Source organism: Trichosporon asahii, assembly GCF_000293215.1.
Source record: "Trichosporon asahii var. asahii CBS 2479 unplaced genomic scaffold scaffold00015, whole genome shotgun sequence".
In the NCBI taxonomy this organism is placed as follows: domain Eukaryota; kingdom Fungi; phylum Basidiomycota; class Tremellomycetes; order Trichosporonales; family Trichosporonaceae; genus Trichosporon; species Trichosporon asahii.
Genome location: NW_014040909.1, coordinates 36,204 through 49,643, shown reverse-complemented (window position 1 = coordinate 49,643; position 13,440 = coordinate 36,204). Strand labels below are relative to the sequence as shown.

The window sequence follows — 13,440 nt, the reverse complement described above, 5'->3', positions numbered from 1 at the left end:
CACTTTAGTCCGACTTAGTCTGTGCGTGCTATGCGGGTAGAGATGGGCACCCCGAAACCCATGTCGGGTTGGGTCATGCACCCGATGTCAGTGTGAATGTCTTGAGGAGGAGCATAACGGCAACCACCCTGTTCCACGCGTTCCATGCACCTGCGTACCCGGTCCCTCATCAGGCTGGCAACGGACTGTCACTCCCAGTCGCCGGGCATGAATGAGGGAGCCGAGATTAGTCGGAATCAACGCGGCGCGCCTTCAATGCCCTCTGGCGCCATCGTATCGTGGACGCGTCGCGCGCCTCACCGACTGTGTCACATTCGAGGACCTCTCCGTACCTCCGACTTGGTTCCGCTGATATCAAACGGCGACGCAGTCTACGTACACGGCATACGCTTAGATAAACTCAAGATTCCGGCAAGGCTTTGACCAGGTTGGGTTGAATACGAGCTTGATTGAATGCAAAGGTGGATGCATGAATGCGAACTGCGCCGGAGGGCGCGGAGGGCTGACGACGGAGTTCGGTGTGCCGCACACCCTCTGTCCTGTCGACGCACGTCCATGCCCAGCATGCCCAGGCCTCAGCTAGGAAAACGCCCAAATAGTTCAGCTGGAACCTCCTTTGTTCGAGCGGCGTACGGCGCTTCCAGCCACGCCGGCGCAATGCACGGTGCCAGCCCACCCTAAGGACACGTCCGAGCACTTAGCGCAAGCACGTCGGGGCAGCGAAACTTTATTCAGTTTCTTGGGTCGTATGTAATCCTCCTTGCTGCTTGCCTTTGGTGTGCATGGGCGGAACTCAGAGGAGATGGTCCAGGAACGCTCAACGTGCCTTAAAGTGTCGGTTCCTAACTAAGTTGTCCATCCTAGTTGAACCCTTTGGCCAGCCAAGCGCTAGTGTTGCGGGGTACTTCTGCCCTGTGGTAGGACAGGCGCAGTCAGTGTCTGGACCTCTGCCAGCGGCTGCGAGCAATACAGACGGTGGTTAGTAAAGCAGCGAGCCAGCGGTTAGCACAGACCAACTGTTGCCGGGCGGCCCACTCGTCGGCACGCCTACAGTCCAGCCTGCGGTGCGCCGACGCCACCTGTGCTGGCAAGTAGCGTACCAGGACTGCCCGAGCGTGGGCGCCACCGACGCACAATGGAAATGTAGACCATGAACACCAGGTGGCTGCCATCAGTGACGCCTCATCTCCCCGGCCACTGCCGCACCCAAGCGCCAGTTGCAAGGAACGATTGATGCGATCATGGGCGTCAACCACCCGCTCTCACCTCGTTCAAGCTAGGGATAACAAGGTGTGGAGACTCTGCCAGGTGCCGTATGTGCTGGGGCTCAGAGCTGGCGCAAGGCGCAGAGTTGCGGAGATACCGACACCATTGTCATGCTCAGAATCGACGAAAACCACCGAACATTCCTCATATGCCGCATATCGTGTATACCGCAGTTGAACGCCCGGCCCGGTGACCCGCCGTGACACTGATGACTAGGAGTGAATGCAGAATGCTTCCCGGAACAGAGCCATCGGGTGGTTCGTTGAATGACATTTTCCGCTTCTCGAACAGGCTGGCTGCATTGCATGCACCGCCGATAGAGTGACGGCCGTTACGGGGTGCTCTGGACTCTGTCTCTGCTCCACCGACATTGTGTCGCTGCCAATGGTACTGCGGCATGCAGCATGTCGGATGCCATGCCGGCCCGGGGGTCACGTTCAGATGAACCCCCTCCCAGCCATAACGGTGGTGAAAAGGTTTGCTCGTCTCAGCTGGAAAGTGATTTGATTAGGTGATAGCCGGTGGTGGGTGGAGAGGATAAGTGGGTAGTGGGTCTGGCCCACCCCGTAGCTTGTCGCTGGTATCTGGTTGGACTGGCCGAACTGGCTGGCGGGGGTCAGTCATGAAAAGAGGGCCCGACGTGCTCGAGGCCGGGGAGGAGAGGAGGGGCCAATCTGTGCCTCGCCTTTGGGCGTGCCTTTTCCCGCACTTTAGCTCGTCCCGCGTACCACACGTCCACTTGCAACCACGCAGTGACGATCACCGCTCGCCCGCATCCGCGGGGAGGCCCTCAGGATCACACTCAGGGCTCGCCCACGGCGCAGGGAGGAGGGTAGGGTCTCGGTCCCATGGAGAGGCTTCCAGGGACTGGCCCATGCGCCCTAGGGACGTCAAACTACGCAAAGGGAAACACGAATACGCCCGCACTCGCGCGCTCGCGCACTCGCGCACTATTCAGGGATCAGGGTTCAGGGCACACGGACCGTGCACAACAATCACTCATCCATACCCCTCCATCCCTTCACCCGGCACTGGCCAACTCTGGCACACTCCTACCCACCTACACTTTATCGCACTCCATTCTTATATCGATAGCCGCGTTGCACTCTTCCCCCCTCTTCATACCCGCCTTGACCCCCCGTCAGATTCCTCGACACCTCTTGCTCTTTCTCTTCGACCATTCTCGTTTGACTATCTTTACCCCCTTCACTCTCGATAAACAATCACCGGCTCTGGCAGCCATTAGCAGCACGCACCGCCCGCATCGCCCGTCACCCCAAGAACCCATCGAAGCCCGTGTGCCCAGTAACGAAACTCATAGACCACCAACATCAAAAGATCCCAGCGCTGGAGGGATCACTTAGAACTACACCTATCTTAACGACTCACCACGCATCATGCTCCTTCGTCTCCTCCCGGCGCCGACGCAGGCTCAGCCGGCGCCTCCCACCATCCTCTTCACCCTTCCTCTCCCGGCCAGCCCCTACACGTACGTTACACCCATTGTTTCTTGTCGGCGCTACAGCGTTCCGCTATCACACGATCACCAGCTTACATTGCAACAGCTCGCGCGGTGTCCCGTTGCCCCCAAACCTGCTTGCCCACCGCTCGCTCTGTGTCCAGGAGGACATCGAGTGCACAAACGTCCTCCTCGGTGACAAGGCGTCCTGGATCGGCGGCGTGAGTGATAATCTCTGGATTGCCCCAATGTTTCTGGCTGACACAAGCAGGTCGTTGACAGTGTGACCTTCTCTCTTCCCCAGGAGACGATTGTCGTGCACTTCATCGACGGCACCAGCATCAACGTCAACCTCAGCAACGAGTGCATCGCTCAGCTTGGACACGTCGTCAACGAGGTCCAACTCAGCTTTGCCGCAGTCAATGCTTCCACCGCGCCTCCTCCCCTTGTTGCGTCGCCGGCCGACGTCTCGGGCCGCCGCTCCCCCATGTCCATCTTGTCGTCGCTCATCACGCCGCTCATCAGCGCCCCGCAGCCGCGCCCCGTTCTTCCCCCGCACGTAGCGGTCCACCAGCAGCCTGCTCGCGCGCACCGCCGCCAGGCACGCTCGCTCCTTGTCGACGCGTTCCGCCGCCATGTTCTCCCCGTCCTCAAGGAGACGCTCCCCTCTGCCTATCTGCTCTGGACGATCCAGAGCGAGGCAAACCAGAAGGTTGCCGAGTTCAACAGGGGTCGTGACGAGATCGTCGAGCTTGTCGAGGCCTCTGGTCTCCAGCTCGACCTGTCCGTTGAGCAGGTGTCGCTGCACGACCGCCGAGACTCGTCGTCGACCCTCGGTGGCGACTCGGAGTTCGCCGCGACTACCTCGAGCAGCGACTCGTCCATGGCGCCCGGCTCCCCCCAACGCTTCCTCGCTTCCGTGCCTGCCGTTAGCGCGATGCCCGTGGCCCAGCGAGTCATTTACAGTGCTCAGCTCACGCGGGTGACTCACCTCGCTGCTCGCCTCGGCAGCATCACCAAGCTCGCAACCCGCTACGAGCGCGAGGAGGGCAAGCGCCAGTGGTTCGAGCACATGGAGCTGACACGGGACGCCGACAAGGCTCTTCGCCGGGCGTTCTCGAACGGCCTGCTCCGTCGCACGGACACCCTGAATGCTACTCCGCTGCAGCGCTCGTCCCTGTCTCAGTCTGTTACTGCCGCCGAGCTCGACGGGACCGCCTCTCACCCATCCTCTTCCCTCGAGTCGATTATGGAGAACGACCTGTCGGACATGGAGAGCGAGCCGGAGCTGGACGATCGCTCGTCATCCGCATCCCCCGAGCCTCTGCCTACTACGCCGACAATGGAGCGCTCTCTCTCCTTCGCCTCGGACGAAGGCTACTGCCAGGAACCCCTTTCGCCGACTCCCGAGCGCAAGGCCCAGTTTGCCGATGCCGCCGAAGTGTCCGAGCGCCTTTCCCCCGAGTGGCACCAGCACCAGGCGCCGCCGGACGTGCCACTCCCTCCGTGTCCCAAGTTTGGCGACACCTGGGAAGCGCCGAAGCACGACCTGTGGCCCGGGCTCAAAATCACCTACTAAACTCTGTCCCTCTCTTAACGACCTCATCAACATCATCATTGTCTTGCAACCAAGTACATCAGCATTTTTCATCAAGCAGGACATTCACTGTAACAATAGGCAATAGGTATACGTGTACATGAATATACATCATCGTGCGACTGGCGCAAGCCGCGATGGAGGAAGCGGGGCGAGTTGCACATGCGCCAGTGGATAAGCGTCGTACTGGCTCGAACCAGTGCAGAGCGTTGCGTCCCAAACGCTGTCTTGCATAGCTGTGATACGGAAGAGAAGCACAGTGTCATTGGAGCAGTGCGAGCAGTGCGGGCAGTGCACGTCAGAAGTGAAAAGTGCGGCAACGATGTGCCCGCGCGGAGGCATCACAGGTGTCACGCCTCATGTTAATGTAACGGCATCCCGGCGCGAAACTCCAAGATAAGATTGCGGAGCTTAGGAGCCTTTTCGCGGTTCCTGGCGAGATGGGCCGTCCAGCCCATGTGGGCGAAGTGCACTGCTGCAGACGGTGAAGACCCTCGTTCTAGATTATCCCCACGATGGGGAAGGCTGTTGGAACTGCCGCTGGCAAAGTTTATCTGCCTCGCTCCCCACCCCTCCTCCTCCATGCTCCAGCTCTTTGCCATTCAAACGGGAGATGCAGGAGGGAGGTACCGGAAGAACCTGAACGTGATGGCGGGATGGAGATTATCCCGGCGGTATAGCGTAGGGAAAACATATCTCACATCGACTGTCCTCGCATAGTGTCGGATGCCGGGGCATGTGCCGACTAGAGCGTGTCCGGAACAAGTGGAGCAGACCTTGAAGGCAAGGAACGTCCCGGGATCGTCGCTCCGCGTGTTCACCTTGGAAAGTGATTACGTTTGGGAACGACCCGCGATGAGAGGGGCGAGAAGGAGACGGATCATGCATGACGACAACAGGCGCCGTGCTGCAAGCTCCAGGCCGACTGCCTTCTCTCGCTGCTTTGAGAGAGCACTTACACCCTCTGTGCCCCGAACATGGCCGTGACACTGGCAATGAACACTGGGCGGAATGATGTCTCTGGTCTGACTTCGCTCGGAACCAGTGAGGGTGAGTTCTGCTGCTTTCTGTACGCTGGTGCCGCAGTCTTGGCCAACGTCGCAGCCCCGAGTGTGTTCCAAGAGCATGTAAGGTGACTTCTGAGCGTGTGCAGCGGCGCAGCAGCGCGGCTCTTCATAGCTCTATAGACAGTCGATGAGACAAGACGACGTCAGAGGCGCAACTCGCGACTCGGGCGTGCGTGCGGCGTGCAGACAACCCCATTGCGCCTCTCCTTCATCTGCCTGAGACTGAATGGCGGTGACCGCGAGTGGCCGAGTGGGTGAGTCACTCGCCGGTATGTGCATTGTGTGCATGACGACTGTTCAGCATGAGACGAGGGCCGTTGTCTCACCCGCATGTCTGTAGCTGCCTGTCCTTGCTCGCTGTGATGGGTCCATGCGTCGGCCCTAATGGATACGTCGACGAGCGCAGCAAGTCAGCAGCTCAGCAGAGAGGAAGATCCTGCGTTCCAACAGATCCTGCGTACCACCTTTCAACCCTCCGTGGCCCCGCACGCCACACCTCGAGTACCGTCCGTGAATTACACTGAGGCTCATGTCAGCCGACACAGGAGCAAGGAGGTCAGGCAACGCAGGGAAGGCCACAAGATCAGAACGAGCTCCGAAGGAAGGCGAACGAGCATGTGAGCGCGGGTCAGCGGGAGGTTTAGGGACACAGGATAAGGACAGCACTAAGGCGCGGGAATCGTGACGATCCTCTACGCTTAAACATAATCTGCCCGTGTCTTCGACCCAGCGTGTACGGCGTGCCTGTAGCCCTCCCTGCGTTGTCCAGCAGGTCAGTAGCACTGCAGGGCGGCAGCGTAACAGAGCGTAAGGCGTACAGTGGTGGTCAAAAAGGTTGTCCTCAGGGCGTGTATCAGCACCAGGCCAGAGAACCGGTCATCCCAGCAAAGCAGAGGTGATTCCTTGGCTGGGGCAGGAACCGTACTAGGAGGTGGACAACCTTTTTGACCACCACTGTAGGTGGCCAGCAGTTTCACAAACCCAGTAGCTCGTTTCATCTGCTAGCTGCCTGACTCGCAGCTGGACGCTGGGTGTCTGAGGAGGGGTCAGCACGACTGAGTCTGGCCGACTCCCGCTCGAAACTCGAGAGATGAAACGCTCTGGTAGACGTGGACCATCCCGCCGGCAGGGCTGCTTAACCCTTTGCGAAAGTTTAAACTGTATCCCCCTCCCCATCCTCGACTCAGCTGTCTACCGGAGATGTCTAGGTCACGGACGAGATGTCTAGGTCACGGACGAAGGAGCAAGGGCTCGGTACGGTGCAGCTGAGATAATGCCTTTGTGTTGAACTAACGAATTCAACGGGCTTCTCGTTCATCGAGTTTCTTCGTGTGTGTCGAGACGACTCAAATAGTGACTTGCTGGGCCCCGGGATGCCCGCTATCGCCTCGCAGACGCCCGCTCCGACAGTGGTCGGCAATGTGCGAGGAAACGGCGAGTGCAATGACGACGGACTCGGTATCAAGAACGGCGTCGCCGAGACAAACAACCAGTGTGAGGAGCGTGGGTTTCCCCAGACTCGTTCGGTTCAGAATCAGCTTCAAGAGATCTTCCGCGAGATGACGCCGCACGACGAACGCTTGTGGAGGGTCGAGGAGAGATTGAACCTTACTTAAGTAGAGCTTCACAGGACGTCTCAGTCCAGTCTGAAGTTGATTTCATCGAGGTCCTGTAGGCGCTGTGTATGAAAACACTGTGCAATTTGACATCCGTAGCTGAATCGGAGTAACACCTGTCGAATGGTCGTGTCCTAGCCGCGGACTTTCACCTCGGCGCGAGTCTTGTAGCGAACACTCACCATGCAGCTTTAATCCCAGGGTATAGAAAAGTCGTGTCGAGCCAAACATGACTCAATCTACCTCAGGGTGCACATTCACGATGCTCAACATGCTTTTGGGCTTCCGCGCCATCACAACCCTGTCCCATGTCACCCAGGAAGGCATCGTCACATATCTCCGCCATCAATATCCGAGCACCTCCGCAGTCGAAGCATATGTCAGCTGAGTTCCGCTGCCTGTGGTACTTCTCTCTCTCTCGAGTCGAAGCTATGCTTATTGGCGGCGATAACTGTTCGTGTCATGAATACTATGGCATGAGGGCAAAACTAAGCCACTCTTACTCTCCATCCTCTAACTTCGTCTGTCATGCCTACCCCACACGTACTTTCTCGCCGCGCCTGTCCCTCCTTCGCAACACCATGCAGCTTAAGAAGCAAGAGAAAGACTCGAGACAGCGCATCCCGCATTCTAATCTTCATAAGCAGCCGGACCCGTTGCTGTGGCTACATATTGTATCTGGGGTCGTCCAGGTGGTCATATTCGAAGCAGCGTCCTCGCTCTCAGGGGACGGAGGTATGCAAGATCTGCCGAGGGCAACAGTCGCAGCCATAAGCCGCTAGGTTGCCTTCGCTGTGAACCATGGACACCTGGAAGTTCCGAGTCGACACGCAGACGAGAGAGATAACTAATGAGACCGAAACATCGATAAGGAAAGACAATCGAAGGGAGGACTGTGCCGAAGAAGAACGGCATCTATAAAGTGGAGATGTGGAAACCACAACCGCCGACGAAGCCGTGCGATGCACCTCGCACCTTACTGCCTTTTCTCGACGACGCCCTTCGGGGTGCGCGGCACGCTGGGTGGCTGACCGGGTGCGCCTACGCGGTACGCGCAATCTGGCTCCGGCTCCTTCGGCACACGCAGCGAGGGATCGCCAACCATCATGCTGCTCAGGCTCGGCATGGCGTGAAAGCTCGGTCCGCTGGGAATCACAGCAGGCATGACTGCTGGTTGAGCTGGCCGGCCAGGACGCACTGGCGTAGGCGGTAAGTCAGGAGCCGTTAACTGGCTTGGGCGGAAGGAGTCCGGGAAGGATGGGGCGAAGGCGGTCGTCACCACTGGAGGAGACTGCAGCGAGTTTGTTGGGATACTCGGGTCGGACGACTGGGGCGGCGAATATGTGAATGACGCGGGGCGAGCAGCAGCGAGCTGCGCCTGCACGCGAGGAACGGCTGGCGGCTGTTGGCGCACCCGCCGACGCGGCCTTCTCAGACTGCTGGCGCGGCGGCATGGGCGAACGCAGCGAATGCGTCGGGATCGGCGATGGTGCGGCGCTCTCGGCGCCAGTGGCAACAAGGGTGCTCGCGACGGGTGTACCAGGGGCGGCTGGAGTTGTGACACGCGGGATCTTGAGCACGATGCGAGGTTCGGGCTGCTCGGCAGCGGGCGGAGATCCGGCGCTACTGACCGGCGAGGGATACGCTCCTTCGGCCTTGGCGGACTCCTCCTTGGCAACCTCCTTAGGTTTGCTAGGACTTGGCTCCTCCTTGACGGCCCTCGGACGTCGGCGCGTTTCCTGCGGTGGCGAGTCGCTGTACATCGTCTTTGGCTTTCGCTCGCGTAATGTCATGCGCGGCGTGGCTTGCGTGCTCGGCGCGGCGCTGGGCGCCGGAGAAGCGGGCATGGTGCCCTCGAACTGGGCGAGAATTGCGTGTATACGTGCTAGAACGGGGTCGGCGGCAAGGTCGGGCGGGAGCGCGCACAGCTTGCCCTTACGTCGCTTCTTAACGGCACGCTCCAAGAGCATGAGCTGCTCAACACTCCACCAGTCCGCTTGTCCCTGCCGGTCAAGGAGGCCGATTGCGTGCCACATCGCCGCACTAGTGAGAGCGCGATCGCCATACCCACCCTCGAGAACTGAGACCACGCGACCATTCAGGTGCTTGTCCGCGAATACCGCAATGTCGCGGGTGTACCGCGAATAGAAGCTTACGGGAACGCGTCGGTCGTGCCGCTGCATGCCCTGATGTTCGTGTTCGCAGGCATCAAAGCCAGCGGATATGAACAGCATTGTCCGCTCTGGGTCTGCGTCCGTCTCCTTCATAAACACCAGAGCCTTCTCCAGCAGAGCGAGGTAGAGAGGATAGATGCGTTCATAGAAATCCTCCTCGCTCGCGTAGGGCTGTAGGTGAATATTTTGGATGTACTGCCCGTGGCCGGCCAGGTTCACGCTCGCATCACGGATCAGGTCGAGGTCACCATCCTGTAAGTCAGCCGACTGACAGCGGTTCTATAACTCACCTCGCAAGGGTAGCTGTAGATGTCGTGCACTGAGCCGTAGAATCCTTTCCAGCCTCTTCGTGGCCCCTTCTTCCCGCTTTCCATGGGCGGCGGTTTGCCGGCCTTCTGCGCAAGGTCCTCTGCGTACGTCGCAGCGTTCAGCGGCATCACCAACGCCTGCGTGCCGTTGCCGTGGTGCAAGTCAAAATCGATGATGACTGCTCGGTCAATATCGTGTTGGATGTACGCTGAAGGTTAGCTGGGCACATGCCCTTCCCACCCACCGTGCATGGCACCGACGACGACGTTGTTCACGTAGCAGAATCTGCTCGTTAGCAAGGCTATATAAGTCTCCCAACTCACCCAGACGGCGCATCTTCCCCGCAATGGTGACCAGGTGGTCGGATGGCGCAAAACGCTTTCGAGAACGGCGGAACAAGAGGGTCCGCGGAGGGCGTCGAGGGAACCTCCGGCTTGAGGCCTGCGGACGTCTGATCTCTGCAGACACCATCTACAGCCTGACACACCGTTTGCACCTGGGTGGTTAGTTGCGTAAGTTGCGCCTCAACTTACAGCCCCTTCAATCGCAAGGATAGAGCCTGGTCCGAGATATAGGTCTCCCGGGTTTAAACCCATGTCGTCCGGAATTTCGCAGCCCGTGTTCTTAATAGCCTCAACAGCCTCGCTGGCCCATTTAAACAAGTCACGGAGATATGTGCTGGACGGTAACGCTGCACCTTTACTCCTCGGCAGATAAGGGAACGGAGCCTCGATGGGTGGCGAATGCGCCAGTTGCAGTGCAGGATGGTGCAACAGCACATTTCCAGGAGTTGTCGGAGGCGTAGGAGGTGGCACAACGTTCAGGCAGTCCGAACTGTACACTGAGTTGACGAGCGACAGTGTTGACAGCATGTTACTCAAGTCGTCTGTCGTCCCGTTGCCGTTGGCTGCCCTAGGACCATCGACCGATTCTAGTCGGGCCAGCGCGGCTGCGAAGCCGAGCAGCACTGCGCGAAGTCGCTCTGGCCGCTCAAAAATATGAGAGGAATCCCTATGCCTGATGTATTTGTGCTCCAGGCATGCTGGCTGAATGCAGAGACCCAACGGCGCGCGGCTCATGTTGAACTGATGCAATGCGCCGCCACACGTGGTCTGGTTTTGCCAGAGAGCAAATCGCACCTAGATATGTCTATATCATCAGCCCACACAATTCTACAGCTTGCCTACAGTTGTCTGTGCTGTGTGTGTTGATGTACACACTCGAGTCGATCGAGTCCGAGAGTCGAGAGGTCGAGAGATGATGCAGCGAATTCGCAATTGTGTTTACGACAAACACAAACAACAAAATCGCCTGGCTAAGTGGACAGCCCTCCACTTGAGGTGACGCCCGTGCCCTGGTGTTCATGGACGGAAGCAAATTTGCGTGTTGGTGGTGGCCGCACGCACGCCGTCGAGCTCGATCATGACGACCCATGCTGCTCCCCTAGCCTTGTTGTTGTTTTCATCGATTCCCATCCACCTTTTTCGAATACTTCTGCATCCACCCACGCCCTCATCATGGGTTCCCACCCAGAGGCAGTCAAGACAGAGCAGGCTGCATCCGCTGCACCTCCGGCTGGCTCTGCGTCCCCTGAGAAACCCGCCCGCAAGCGTCGCCTCGATGTCAATCCCGAACTCATCCTATCGACCGAGGGCCGGAGTAAGCGGAGACGCACCCCATCACCCGGCCCCCAAACCAAGGAAGACCCGGATCCCAAGGATCCCGCACGCGCGAAGCAGCTTGGCCTCCAACTTTACAACAAGATTTCCGCGATGCGAGAGTCAGAGTGAGTTGCAGCACCGCTCCAACCCTGTCCTTCGCGTGCCCGAATCTGACAACAGCGGTGAATCCATGGCTGAACCCTTCATCCACTTGCCCAACAAGGTTGGTTAAAAAGTTATCTTTTGATTACCGATCTGACACCTCCCAGCGACAATTCCCCGACTATTATGAAACGATCAAGCATCCCATGTCCCTCGAAATGGTCAAGGAGAGGCTCGATAAGGCTCAATATAACACGCTCAACGATGTCTGCAACGACTTTGGCCAGATTTGGAACAACGCCAAGCGATACAACATGCGTGAATCCTTGATCTTTCAGTGGGCCAAGAAGATGCACAAGGTCACCCGCGACTTCTACAGCAGCCACACGACAGACCACGACGGATCGGAAAGCGAGGCCGAGGAACCACCGCAGCCCACGCCCCAGCGGAAGGTCCCGCCGACCCGGACAGCCGTGTCGACTGAGGCACCCTCACCTGCCGGCCCCTCCACGCCAATGTCCGAAACAGCTTCGTCGACACCACGGCCACACGGCGGACCGGGCACGGGAAAGAAGCGGGGTAGTTACATGAAGGATGGTCCCACAGTGTACAAGCTTATCAAGCCTTGTATGCGGGCGATCAAGGAGGCGCGATCAGACGAGTGAGTCACCCTTCCCCAACTCCTACTCTTCCCCTACACGGAAGCTGATCCCACAGTGGCGAGAACCGAGACGTCGCCGCCATCTTTCTGCAGCTTCCCGACCGACGGCAATTCCCAGACTACTATCGAGAAATCAAGAACCCCATATCTCTGAACGATATCGAACAACGCATGTTCGCCCGACGGTACGACTCTGCTGACGCCTTCTTCGACGAGCTCGACCTCATGTGTGACAATGCGATGCAGTACAATGAGGATAACTCGGAGGTGTGGCGGGATGCCCGGCAGATTCGGGACATTACGACGCAGCACCGTGAGCTCGTCAAGGAGCGGCTCGCTATGTTCAAGGAGGGCGGCAAGCACAAACCACAGATGACACCGGTGCGTCATGTACCTCAGCCATCACCAATGGTCCCCGGCGCCTACGGAATTCCGACACCTGGGTTGACGCAGCAATTTGTCCCGCAACAGCAGCCCCCGCCGCCGATGGCGATACAGCATCAACAGGCGCAACACCAGCTCATGCAGCAGCGCCAGGCTCAGCAGCAACAGTATCATCAAGACATCCTCGAGGCGCAGACGCAGGCCATGCGTTCCCGACAAGCATTCATGGCGCAGCAAGCAGCTTCGCCGGCGCAGCAACCGCCATCACCGGCTCCGCAGGCGTACCTCCCGCAACTACAGCCCGGCGTTGTGACGGAGGAGATCGTGGCCAACCTGGACCGATACTCTGAGGGCGAGCGGCAGATGTGGTTCAACTCGTTGCCACCGCTGGCGCAGTCCATATACAAGCAGATGGTGGCTGCGAACGATGCGCGGAAGCGTGGCGTGCCCGCCCCCGCCCCTTCAGCGCAAACGCCAAAACGGCCTGAGCTCGAGCTCCAAACCCCTCCGACAGTGAAGCACATCGACTTGGCGTATGGGTTCGAGGGCGTCGTGGGCCCCAGTGCGATCCGGTTGACGAATTACAAGGGCCTGTTGAACCACGCCGTGCTCGTTGGCGGACACGTGTCGAGCTTGCAGCTCACGGCGTGGTTGGATATCGAGGGCGGTACTCCGGGCTCTGAGCGGCCAGAACTCAGTCTCCGCGTCAACGGCACGGCCGTTCCGATACCGAAACCCGTGTATGGGGAAGACGGAGATAAGCCCGCAGGCATGCGGTGGACTGTCCCCATGTCTCGTGTCGAGACCAAGATCGAAGTCGTCGCTAAGAACGCGGCGAAGCCGGCAGAGACGAGCGCCATCTTTGTCAATCGCCAGTTCTAACATGGGAGGCGGCCCTTCCGTCTCCACCCAGAGGGGTAAGACGAGTAGTGTAGCACTAGCGCCTCGGTATATCGTTAGTCAGGATCATGAGTGCGTGTACGGCGTGTAGGTGTACGGTAGGCAATACAGGCGACAGGCAGGGGATTGTTCTTCTCCGTCCCTTAACATAAACTGTGTAGAACTATATAACTCATTTTTCCTTTTTTGGTATCATCAATGGCGTGTAAGTCTGCGCATGGGTATGTTTATGCACAGCGGCCTT

The 13,440-nt window shown here is 58.8% G+C and overlaps 3 protein-coding genes across 3 annotated transcripts; 2 read left to right on the top strand and 1 right to left on the bottom strand.

The window, feature by feature from the left end:
* Positions 1–2,663: 2,663 nt before the first annotated feature.
* On the top strand, positions 2,664–4,304 carry A1Q1_07535 (uncharacterized protein; the record flags this gene model as incomplete). Its single annotated transcript, XM_014326930.1, has 3 exons — positions 2,664–2,755; positions 2,832–2,946; positions 2,997–4,304. The coding sequence occupies 3 exons, from the start codon at positions 2,664–2,666 to the stop codon at positions 4,302–4,304; spliced, it is 1,515 nt and encodes a 504-aa protein (XP_014182405.1).
* Positions 4,305–8,219: 3,915 nt separating this feature from the next.
* Positions 8,220–10,567, bottom strand: A1Q1_07534 (uncharacterized protein; the record flags this gene model as incomplete). Its single annotated transcript, XM_014326929.1, has 4 exons — positions 8,220–9,431; positions 9,470–9,696; positions 9,812–9,959; positions 10,022–10,567. 4 exons carry the CDS (start codon positions 10,565–10,567, stop codon positions 8,220–8,222), a joined length of 2,133 nt encoding a protein of 710 aa, XP_014182404.1.
* A 438-nt stretch (positions 10,568–11,005) lies between these two features.
* On the top strand, positions 11,006–13,178 carry A1Q1_07533 (uncharacterized protein; the record flags this gene model as incomplete). The annotated part of the gene is made up of 4 exons (XM_014326928.1): positions 11,006–11,274; positions 11,330–11,372; positions 11,419–11,912; positions 11,969–13,178. The coding sequence occupies 4 exons, from the start codon at positions 11,006–11,008 to the stop codon at positions 13,176–13,178; spliced, it is 2,016 nt and encodes a 671-aa protein (XP_014182403.1).
* Between the last annotated feature and the right edge of the window lie 262 nt (positions 13,179–13,440).